Source organism: Eupeodes corollae, chromosome 3 (assembly GCF_945859685.1).
Source record: "Eupeodes corollae chromosome 3, idEupCoro1.1, whole genome shotgun sequence".
Classification (NCBI taxonomy): Eukaryota; Metazoa; Arthropoda; class Insecta; order Diptera; family Syrphidae; genus Eupeodes; species Eupeodes corollae.
In genome coordinates, this window is record NC_079149.1 from 36,597,466 (window position 1) to 36,610,274 (window position 12,809).

General features: G+C 36.9%; 1 protein-coding gene across 1 annotated transcript; it reads left to right on the plus strand.

The window, feature by feature from the left end:
• The first annotated feature begins 650 nt into the window (after window positions 1-650).
• LOC129950418 (uncharacterized) lies at window positions 651-1,013 on the plus strand. The gene has a single exon (XM_056062360.1). It carries the CDS (start codon window positions 651-653, stop codon window positions 1,011-1,013), a length of 363 nt encoding a protein of 120 aa, XP_055918335.1.
• The last annotated feature ends 11,796 nt before the right edge of the window (window positions 1,014-12,809 follow it).

Below are 12,809 nucleotides of genomic sequence, written 5' to 3' on the forward strand. Positions count from 1 at the left end.
GTCTTTTCATATTTCTTAAGGTTTTACAAAATAATAACAATAATATTTCGTGTAAGACAGAAGAAAAGTTTGAAACCAATATCTTTCTTTGTTTCCGAGATGTTTGCAATAAGCAATTCATACGTAGTGGTTATATACTCTTTGAGCTATTGTCTTTGTCTCGAAAGTTCAGGCACTGTTATTATATTTGGTGGTTTTATGCGAGTGCACATTTTAATAACAATGCCGCGTCCTAGAAGATCTAATCTTTCCCAGCGAAGCCGTAATGTAATTAGGCAACGGAATATCGCGAGTCAATTATCTGATGGAGAACGAGAAATTGCACGAGAACAGCGCCACGTTAGTATGGAGCAAAGTAGGGACTTAATTCGTGCTTCTCAAACATAAGAGCAAAGAGAGCCAGCCCGTAAAACGGCTAGGTTAGAAAAGAGAAATCGTCGAGCTTATCGTAAAGATGAACAGAGGAATAATCTTCGAAGTGCAAGAAGAATTGGTTCAAGTATTAATTTGAATCGAGCAGCGTTTCTGTATGATTGCACCATCGACACAAACTTTGCTTTACTCAGAAATGCCACGTTATTACACTTAGAACGCTACATCGAAGAACAATTCGTCGGAATCAAGGCGATGCAGTTCCTGGTCATCCAGATATGCGTTCTACTGATGCTCTTGGTCGTATTTACACAGTTCATCCGAAGAATGATGAATGTTTCTATTTGCGGTTGTTGCTGGAACATATTCGAGGGACAACATCATTTGAATCACTACGAACTGTTAATGGTATCGTGTGCCCCACATTTCGTGTAGCATGTCAACAGCTAAATTTGCTTGAAAACGATACTCATTGGGACACGACAATCGCTGAAGCAATTATTTATGCATCTCCAAGTCAGATACGCACATTATTTGCTATCATCATTTCAACATGCTTCCCATCGAACCCACGTGACCTGTGGAACAAATACAAAGATAACATGTTAGAAGATATCTTACATCGAATTCGCGTCAGCTAAAGAAATTCCGATCTTGAGGTGAATGAGGAGATCCTTAACCAGACTTTGCTCTTGATCGTAGATATGTTTTACCTCATGTGCCAGCGCCTGATTGCGGAATGAATGTAGCATTTGTTAGAGAATTGGAACGTGAACGTGAATATGATCCACATGAACTAATTCAATCAGTTCAAACGAATGTACCTCTGTTGAATCCTAAGCAGAGGGAAGTCTTATTTTTATCATGTCATTGATTTTGGCCACTGTTTGTGCAAGATCCGAAATTGCGGTAGCAATTGCTTCTTCTGGAATAGCGGCCACATTGTTAGACGGATGCCGTACGGCTCACTCAGCGTTAAAATTGCCATTAAACCTTCTAAGTTCTAACTACTGAACAACCGAAATGTAACATTTCGAAACACTCCGCAATGGTCAAAGTTTTAGCAGCATCAAAAATCATTATTTGGGACGAATGCGCAATGGCGCATTGGAAGCACTAGACCGAACATTTAATGATCTACGCAATGACTCGAGATGTTTTGGTGGTGCAATGATTTTATTATCTGGCGATTTCCTACAAACACTACCAGTCATTCCAAGATGTACTGCTGCCGACGAAATAAACGCTTGCCTCAAAGCATCAAATCTGTGGCGATATGTAAAGAAACTTCAACTGTCTGTAAATATGAGAGTTGCATTGTTGAACGATCTATCTGCTGATGATTTCTCGAAGCAATAACTGACTATCGGTAATGGGCAATGGCCGTGTTCCTGTTGACAAATCGAGCGGTTTGATTTCATTTCCTCCAAATTTTTGCAATTTCGTATCATCAAAAGACGAGCTCATCAACAAAGTATTCCCGGATATCATTGCTAATCACAAAAATACTAAATAGTTAAGTGAGCGAGCAATTTTGGCCACTAAAAATAAATACATGACCTCAATTTTATAATTAAAAATCAAATCGTAGGTACTCTGTATTCATTCAAATCTATCGACTGTGTAACAAACGAAAAAGAAGCCACTAATTATCCAACAGAATTTTTAAACTCCTTGGATGTGCCTGGTTTACCACTGCACAATTTAAAACTTAAAGTTGGCTCGGTAGTCATCATGCTTAGAAATTTAAACCAACCAAAACTGTGTAATATAACGCGTTTGGTGATAAGAAAACTGATGAGCAATTTGATTCAAGCGTCGATACTTAAAGGAAAATTTAAAGATGAGGAAGTTCTTATTCCAAGTATTCCAATGATCCCAACGGATATGCCCTTTGAGTTTAAACGAATTAAATTCCCGATTCGTCTTGCCTTCGCCCTGACGGTCAACAAAGCACAGGGCCAATTCTTGACTATTTGTCCTTTTTTGTTTTTATCTATGTATATAAATATATTATTTTGTATCATTGTTTTACGTTCATCAAAGCCTAAATTAGTTTAGTTAAAAAGTAACACGACATTCATTGACTGTTAGGCGGTACGAAGTTCGTCGGGTCAGCTAGTAGTTAAATAATTTTAAAGTCAATACTTTCCTTTGTTCTCTAAATATTCGAGTCGAAAATCGGTTTACTAATTTATAGATTTTCAATATTTTACCATACGTGAAAAACATCATTCTTCAATGGCAATACAATTTTTGTTCGCAACATATAAATGTCTTTAAAAATCGAGGGATCTTGAAATGTCGAATAATGTTAACAATTCGTCAAATCGGACCTATGAAAATAACTTACTAAGGAAAGTAAAAAACTATTTATAAAAATGGGTAAACATTGAATTTCAAACGGGCCTTATCAATAGTAAATTTGTCAAAAGCGAAATAGCATGGGAGTGACCTTAGCAATGTGTATGGGAAAAAATAAATAAAAAGACGCTGGGATGTGACCCACACTGATAACTTCCTATCCTGACTGTCAGTTTGTCTTGCTTAAAAGGTTTGTAGGTTTTCGTGTTTTGTTAAAAAATTCTAAAAGTCAATTAAATTATTCAAAAAAAATTAAAAATTAATAAGAATATTTTGCATATTTTGATTTCAAAATCTATTTTTGTTAAAGACATTTTTAAGTCGTTAACCACTTTTTAGAAATGTTAGTTGCATTTCTTAAAAGTTTTTATTTCTTTTAAGAAACAAGTACAAATTGAATTAATGAAATTAACTTCTATTGTTATCGATATCGATATCGATTTTATCAAAAATTCACTGAATATTGAAAACAATATTTTATGTGAGATAAAATAAGTTTAAAACCAATATTTTTAATTCTTGAAAAGACATTTGAGTTGAAAATCAATTTTGACCAAGTTTTAGAGATGCTTTTTTTAGATTGGGATTTTTCAAAAAATTGTATCGAATGTTCAAAAGAATATTTCTCATAAGATCAAATTATATTAAAGCCAAAATATCAAAGTTTTTTTCTTAAAATGATGTTCAATTTTGACAACCAGAGTCTTTAAAAATAAATTTAGTTAAAGCCAAAGTCTAAGAGTTTTGAAAAGTTATTTGAGTCGAAAATCAATCTTAATAACTTTTATTAATTTTTTGTATTTTTTATAAAAAAAACTGTCAATTCAAATTTTTCTCGAAATTTTAACTGATATCAAAAACGTTATTTTTCGTTGCACAAAGTTGTTTTGGAGATAAAAATTATATTTTATTCATACAATTTTGGAGTTGACAAATTTTGTTTCCGTTTTTTGATTTATAAAAAAAACCATTAATTGGTTTTCAAAAAATATACTTCTTTGGTATCACGTTTAAGTCTCTAGCATTTTTGGTTCGTAAGATATTTAGGGTTTGCCAAATTTTTGCTGCTATGGTAAGAAAACCACCACAGTCCTTTCTGCATAATTACCTGTATAACAAATTGTAGATATTTGAAGTCGACATTTCAACTAGTTCTTGAGGTATGGACAACGAACACACGCATGAACTTTCTCAAAATCTTTTATTTCGACTCTATGAACCTTGAACGTCGAGAAATGTCAAAATTTTCAATTTGACGAATCGGACCCATTAAAATAACTTCCCATGGAAAGTTAACGACACACGTAATTATTTAAACAAAATAAAGTTATGATATGTATTCAGACTTTTCAATTACTGAACATCTTGTAAGGTGATATTTTCCATCATTCAGTTTAAAATCATTTATATTTGCAAGTGGTTTACCTACTTCAACCAATAGCTACTTTATTAACGTTGTCAAAGTTTTCCGATCTAGTCCTTTTAAAGTTCGGATTTTCAGCCATTTTTAATAAGATGGATATTTATAAAACAAAAACATATTCTTTCAAATATTATTTTTATAAAACATTACTACTAACAATAAACATTAAAACCAATCTCATTTATTTTGACATGACAAATATGTTTCTTTTGTTTTCTGTCAAAATGACTTTAAAAACATCGATACATTACATTCAACCCTACATTTATGGATTTTCAAAAAACTAATTTAACCAGGCGTTAACCCTTAACCTGAATATTAAAATGGTAATGTTGTAAGCTAATTATAAGCTGATAAGGCTAATCCACTTCAAATTTATTTTGTCTAAAAAATTGTTAAGACTCGAGAAAAGTTATGGGAAAATGTAAAACTAAAATTGAAAACCTATAAAAAAATACCACCACACATAACTGGTTTGATGTCCCGAATATCTATACAAAACAACTTCAATTTTATTCATCGATTTATCTATTTTCGAAGTTGAAATCAAATGATATTTTGGTTATTACAAAATAAATAATCATTTTTAAGACGAATAATGCCAATTACTAGTTTCTTTTTTTAAGTTTTTGGATTTAATTTGTTTGGTTTATTTGTGCTACATTTTGGTTTTTATTAAATCCTTTCTGGTTTGCAATTTTCATTACGATTCCATTTGAATTCAATTTTTCATTTATCTTTCGATTAAACTTTGCCATAAACCTGGACAGAGATCAGAATTCGATTCGATTCGATTTTTCAACCCACTTTTGTAATCAGGGTATTATAGTTCAACATAATTCAACGAGGAATAATGCAAGCGGGCATTAATTTCCTATCATAGAGTACCACTGCACTAGTCCATATTATAAAGAAATAAGAAGAACAAAGAAAAAGCTAATTCCAAAGTTTTAAATTGCATTCATACAGTGTACTTTCTCTGTTACAAAGCATCACGTCAATCGACATTGCTTTGTCATCTCTTTCTTTTTCTTTTGTCTTTAGTAATCGAATCGGCAGCAGTAGTTTGTGGTTCGTGAAATTCTGTGCCTGCGATCGTCTCGAATTAAAAAACATACAATTAATTTAAATATTTGTTTACAATGTGCCGAAGAGAAAATTCAAAAATATTTTTAAGTAAAGTGGTAAAGCTTTAGTCTATGTAAATATAATACCTAACAGTTAATTTCGACGCTTGTTAAATTGTAAAATGTGAATTAGAACTCAATTAATTTTGTTTGATCGTTCATCATGTCGTTGAGTACGCGTTTCTGTGATTGGTTCGGTTGTGTTGTTTCGTTAATTGGCGGTTTAATTTGAAAATTTGAATTTAGTTTTTTTGATGATTGTTTTGTAAGTGAATAAACATAAGAAGTGTGTACTAAAGTATAATTTTTATGAAAAAGAGACCTTAAATTATTTAAATTTGAACATTTGCATCGCGTCGCGTCTCACGGTCTCGGTAGTGTACCTACGAATTAAAGTGAATTCTTTCTTTTGGTTGGTTAGAAGTATAGTTTAAAACTACTTATTCAAGTTGGTAAGTAACATTATTTCGCTTTAAAAAACATTTTATATGAACAATTAATCGCTAAGAACTTTAAAAAAAAATTAAGTTTTCCTCTTTTTGTGCTAAAAGGTCTTGAATTAAATTTAAGATACGATACAATTTTATTTTAAACGTGAATAAAACACGTGTTAAATATATTTTTTTAATTATATTTCTGGTTTATTACAAAGTTTGAATGTCAACATTATCTGTGAATAACTACATCATTTAAATGACCACCACTCAAATTGTTGCAAGCATTGATTCTTTTAAGGTAATTTACGACCACTTTTTGACACATATTGGGCGGTACATCAGCCATAACTTGATGAATGTTCGTTTTTAAGTGTTCAAGAGTTAGAGGTTTATCTGCATAAACACGGCCTTTCACATAGATACACAACTAAAGTCTCGCAGTGTCAAATCGCATGATCTTGGTAGCCGGTTGATATCGCCACGACGAGAAATTACGTGGCTAGGAAAGTTCTCTAGCAATAAAGCCATATTTCTTCGAGTTGTGTGGCATGTGGCTCCGTGTTGTTGAAACAAGAGTCGTATTCTTCAATGACAGTCAAAAAAAAGTCTGTTATTAATGACCATAACGCTCCGAATTGTCGGTAACAGTAGTCCCGTAGTTTTCCAAGAAGTAAGGTCCAATTAAACCTCCAAACCAAAGAGCGCACCAGTCCGGGGCGGACCTGGGCCTCAACCAACAAGCGTCTCCAGCCAGCTCGGTCCCTAGCAAGCTGTCTCCAGTTTCGCACGCCAAGTTGGTTGAGGTCCTCTCCCACCTGCGTGCGCCACCTGAGTCGCGGTCTTCCTCTACTGCGCCGTCCCTCGGGATTGGATTCGAAGACCTTTCGGGCTGGAGCGTTGATGTCCATCCGCTCTACATGACCTAGCCATCTTAGCCGTTGGACTTTAATTCTGCTAACTAGGTCAGTGTCGCTGTACAGCCCGTACAGTTCGTCGTTATATCTTCTCCTCCATTCTCCATCTATGCGGGACCAAAAATCACCCGAAGAATTTTTCTCTCGAAGCATCCTAAGACGCTCTCATCTTTCTTTGACAGGGTCCAGGCCTCAGCCATAAATGAGAACCGGGATGATGAGTGTCTTATAGATGGTGATTTTACATGCTCGAGAGAGGACTTTACTTCTCAATTGCCTTCTAAGTCCAAAGAAGCAGCGATTTGCAAGAGTTATTCTTCGTTTAATTTCAGTGCTGGTGTCGTTGTCTGTATTAATAGCGGTGCCTAGGTAGACAAAGTCCTTAACTACCTCAAAGTTATAGCTGTCCATGGTGACGTTTTGTCCAAGACGTCTTTGTTCAGTGTCCTTTTTTGATGACAGCATATACTTGGTCTTGCCCTCATTGACCACTAAACCCATCTTCTTCGCTTCCATCGCAATGCTCAAAAACGCTCCACTGACGTCACGCTTTGATCTTCCAATTATGTCAATATCATCTGCATAACCCAGTAATTGGATGGACCTTTGGAAGATTGTGCCTCTAGTGTTGACGGTTGAGTTTTGCACAATTCTTTCCAGAACGATGTTGAAGAAGTCGCATGACAGTGCATTGCCTTGTCTAAAACCTTTTTTGATATCAAATGCATCGGTAAGATCTTTTCCGACCTTGATAGAGCAGCGTGCATTCTCCATCGTCATTCTGCACAAATGGATAACTTTGACAGGGATGCCAAAACTAGACATTACTTTGTAGAGTTCTTCCCTATAGGTGCTGTGGTGGGTATCGATTTGAAGCTCCTGGGTTTTTTCCAAGATCTGCCGTAGTGTGAATATTTGGTCGATAGTGGACTTTCCTGGTCTGAAGCCACACTGATAAGGACCAATCAGGTTGTTGACGAATGGCTTCAGACGTTCACATAATACGGCAGAGAGAATCTTATACGCAATGTTAAGGAGACTGATGCCTCTGTAGTTGGCGCACACACACTATGCTGAGATTCCACTCAACAGGCATGCTTTCTTCTGACCATATTTTGCAGATGAGTTGGTGCATGCTTCGTACCAAGTCATCGCCTGCGGCTTTGAATAGTTCGGCAGCGATGCCGTCAGCTCCAGCAGCTTTGTTTGACTTGAGTTTAGATATAGCTATCTTCACTTCGTCAAGGTCGGGTAGCCGGAATTGTTGATCTGCGTCGCAGAGGTTGAGGGGTTCTATCTCCCTTACAGCGAAATTCGGTTCGTCATCGCAGTTATATAATTTGGAAATGGTCTTTCCATATTCTCAGCATTGCCAGCGGTTCTACTACGATGTTCCCCTGATCGTCTTTACAGGCTTCGGTTCGTGGCTGGTACCCTTGGGAGGTTTTTTTTACCTTTTGGTAAAATTTACAAACCTCATTTCTGTTGTGACATCCTTTTATCTCCTCGATCGCGCGCTTCTCATGCTCTTTTTTTTCCATCTAAGAAGCCGGTGTTCCTCTCTCCTTTTCTGCTCGTAGAGCTCGCGAGCAGATCTAGTCCTTTTTTGCAGCGCCGTTTTGTATAGCTCTTGTTTCGCTGCGTGCGCTTGCCGGCATTCGTCGTCAAACCAGGGGTTTCGCTGTGGTGGCCGTGTGAAACCTAGCACTTCAGAGGCGGCATCTCTGATAGCTGCAAGGCAATGTTGCCACTGGTTTTCAATGCTTAACGCAGGCATAGGACTCCTTAAGAGGTGATTAGAGACTCGATCGGAAAAGGACATGGCAGTCTCTTGCGATTGTATCCGTCTAACGTCAAATCTTCTCACAGTACTTCCTTGTATTGGCTTGGATCGAGATATCCGTAGCCGTACCTTGGCTACAACGAGGTAGTGGTCCGAGTCAATGTTGGCCTCTCGGAATGTTCGGATATCCTGGATACTGGAGAAGTGTAGTGCGTCGATCGCAATGTGGTCAATCTGGTTGACGGTTGATTGATCAGGAGATTTTCATGTCCCCTTGTGGATATTGAAATGCGTGAACTGCGTACTAGCTACCAGAACGTCTCGCCCCGCAGTGAAATCGACCAGATTGAATCCGTTGTCGGAGGTAGTGTCGTGCAGGCTGTATCTCCCGATTATCCCACCAAAGATGTCTTCTCTTCCTAGCTTGGCGTTAAAATCTCCTAAGACAATTGTAATGTCATAGCCAGGGCACTGCTCATATGTCTTGTCCAAGAGCTCGAAGAATATGTCTTCATCTTTCTCCTCTGTTGGGGCATGCGCGCATATTAGGCTTATGTTGGCGAAATTAGCCTTGATGCGGATTGTCGTGATGCGCTCGCTCACACTGTTAAAACTCAAGACTTTTTGTCTGAGCCTAGTTCTAACAACAAATCTACACCCAAATAGACCCTGTCTTTGTTCTCGGTAGCAGTCGCCGTAGTAGATATCGCAGTCTTTTAGTTTGCGTTTGCCCGGTCCATCGCATCGCACTTCTTGGATGGCTGTAATATCTGCCTTGCAGCAGTTTAGGGCTTCCGCTAATTGTTCGGCTGCACGTGGTCTGTTAAGGGACCTAACATTCCACGTACATATCCGAAGTTCGTTGTCCTTATTTCGTTTGCGTGGGTTGTCAACAGTGAATCCGTCCGTATCCGAGGCTTGTTGGTGCTTCGAAACATAAGGTATTTTTACGTGGCCAGGAAGTCACATCGACGGCACAACCCCCAACCTGGAGGGCCAGATCCTTAGTATAACTCCAAGGAAGGGGAGCCGGATAAACCGCTCTCTACAGGCCTGGGCTCCGAATATGTCGAAGAAGCCCTATAAAGTGTTCACTAAGTAGTTCAACCTTACTGGAACTGTAGACGCCACCGTTGATTCTATATCTCGAGAATTCGTGCGCTGTAGCCTGGATAAGGAGAGGTGCCTTAGTGGAAACACCTCTCCCCCCCTCTCTCGTTTAATGCCCCCAACAACTTTCCACTGAGGTTGGAACCCAATCTCCAGTTGAGGTACTAGGCACCCGATGTTCAAAGCGGGGAGGTGATAGTAGGAGTTGATAGACAGAGGTGGGTTTTGAGAAAAACCTGTAGACGCTTGTGTCCTCTTGAATGCACATGTCTACCATTTGAACATCAAAAAACTTAATTAAATCTTTAAAAAACTGACATCTATGTTTGCTGACTGTCAATCCCATTTCATTGAACAACTTACAAATTTTCAAGAGAGTAACATAATGCCCTTTCACATTATCACCGAAAATCAGTGCTTCATCAAAATAAACTCTAACATTTTTAACTTGTCGCAACTTCGAACTGATTTTATTCTGGCAGGAGCTACTTTTATGCCATATGGGACCCTATTGTAAGTCATGTCACCTTTAAGCGTCGTTATCGGGACCAGGTTCTTGGATTCGTTATCCAAAACCATTTGCTGATATGCGTGACTCAAATCGAGAATTGTGAAACTCCCACCAGTTTTTATACCTATCATTAGGTCATCGATTTTGGGAATTGAACAATTTTCGGAAATCAAATGCTTATTTATGGTGATCCGATAATCACAAAATATCCTAACTGTTCCGTCTGATTTTAGCAAGGGAACTATTGGAGTCCCCCACCGCTTTGTCTCCACTTTGACCAAGATCTTCTCTCTATAGGAAGGCGGTCTAGCTCCACGTTAACTTTTTCTTAGAGTATTTTGGTTTCGTTCCATCGACTTCCCAGATTTTCACTGGACTATCTTTAAGCGTCCCTAACTTGTCACAAAACACGTTAGGAAACTTTTTATACAATTTAGCTTTAAATGACTCGCTGTTCCCTATCATTTCTTCTACACCTTTCGCATTTAAAAGACAATATGTTAAAAATATCAAAAACTTATTTGAGAGGCTTTCTCATCTCCAAAAAAATAGCAGCCATATAAAGTTATGAGAACTAAAAGAACGCCAAAGTCACATCGATAACAACTTTTCTCACAGACCTTTAAATTTGTTATAGTACATTTTGTACTTCTTCATACGTGCAAAATCTAATATAACACTGTACATGTAATTTATACTTAATCAGTACATAATCCGATCTAAATCTATTCCTAATACAATAAACAAACCTGTTTGCAATATAAATTTATCTTCACTATACTTCAAATATATTCTGCCCCGAAAAATATAAACACACACTTTCATTTAATTTCGAACAAAATCTCAATGATTAACCTCTTCAACTTGCATGAAGTGGTTCGAAATTAAATATCACCTCTTTGTATCTCATTGTATCCTTTCAACCCTCCCATTGTTCTCAAGAACCCACTTCAAACTACCTACTGTTGCAACTCTATAATATATTAAGTCCAAATTCAATAAATCTTCATACTTGCTCTTAAATATTTATTATACTCGAGAACAGTAAGAAACATTTGCTTCCATTCAACACATATCAATTCATTCAATATTATAAAATATAATAAAGATAATGAATATGAAAGGACTACAATGTTGCGCGCCCAAAAATGATTTTTATTAAATTTTCATAAATATCCCCTCACAGTAAATGAGCACAAAATCTTTCAATAATAAAATTTGTAACAAGGGCCAAAATATCAAGAAAAAAGACTCCATATTCATTATGGAACCTCTTGAACTGTAAATCCTGTATTGGTAGGTTTATGCTGCAACATCAACGGAAAGAGAGATGGGAATTGTTATGTAATCCTGGCCTTATAAATATATGAGATTTTGCAACAGTCTCAAAACATCCTTGCAAGAATAAAACAAGATATGTGCCTTGCTTTTAAAAAAAAGGAGGAAAGAAAAACCTGGAAAGGTAAAGTTGTTTCTAATTCTCCGTCTAGCTCAAATGAACCGACACTTATAATCCTGTCCTGATGGATGGTTTGTCATGCGATGCCATATTTAATTCCTGTATGCATTTGGGTTTGTCAAAAATTTACAATAAATCAAGGATCTGCTTCTGCTGTACCTACTTTACCTATAAACATACCTCCTCAAGTCTACTACTTATTGACTGCACCATTATTTACCAAACATTTCTATTAAGGACCTTTTGGATTCCTTCAATTTTTCTGCACTCAAGTGTGAACACGCGTTAATACAAAATGAAAATCATATACTTTACTCTTTCAATGGCAATGAATCGATGATGATGATGGCAAGAATATTAAATTGAAATTCTTTTGCGTGCTGATGCAATCGAGAGAATGAGAACAAAAAAAAGAAAAGGATTTCAAGGATCGTCCACCGAAAATGTTGAAAGTAGCACACAAACATCCCCATATTAGTTGGTTGTGATTTTTCCAATAACTGAAAGAAGAATTGAAAAATTTAATATTTGAAGAAGTTTTCTATTCAATACACACATCTCAAGGATCATTTGAAATCATTGAATCAAGTCAACTATATACGCGACGCGCCACAGGGATAAATTCAATTTGCCTCACGAATTTACTAACTCTCGGTGGCTTCTCTCTCTCCTTCCTTTTCTCGCGGCCTCTCTGTGGGCAACAAATATATGAAATTTATCAAGTACCCAGATGGATGCTCTCAAGGACTCCAAAAGAGTAACTAAGTTGTGTGCTATTTGTGTGCTCGTCGAAGGATCACGGCAAGGACTCATGTATGCACCGCATTACGGTGATGATGGCAAATAATAAATTCATCATCATCTTCATCATCGGTCTCGGTTCTTGAAATCATCATCGTCGTAGTCGTCGTCATCATCATCATCATCATCATCGTCATCGTTGTCGTTGTTTATAAAGGACACTCGAAGGAATTAAAATCAAATGAAAAAAAGATTTAAATATTTTCTTCTTCGTTTTCAAACTGAACAACTTGTAATTCTGTTTCGTTGAATAGGATTCAGGATCAGCTCAACATCAGCACAAGGAGAGGGGAGATTGAAGAGGGTGGTGGGTGGGTGAATTGTAAATAATAAGTAAGTAATAGACTGAGAGTTGTACCGGGTCAGAACAGGATGGTTGTAGAAGGAAGGAGTGATGAATTTAATCTCTCTCCCGAACCTGACTACCTTAGCTCTAGCAATACCGAGAATGTCTTATATTTCTCTGTTTCCATTTCCTTTTCATTGCTTCTTGTAACCGCAGCAAATA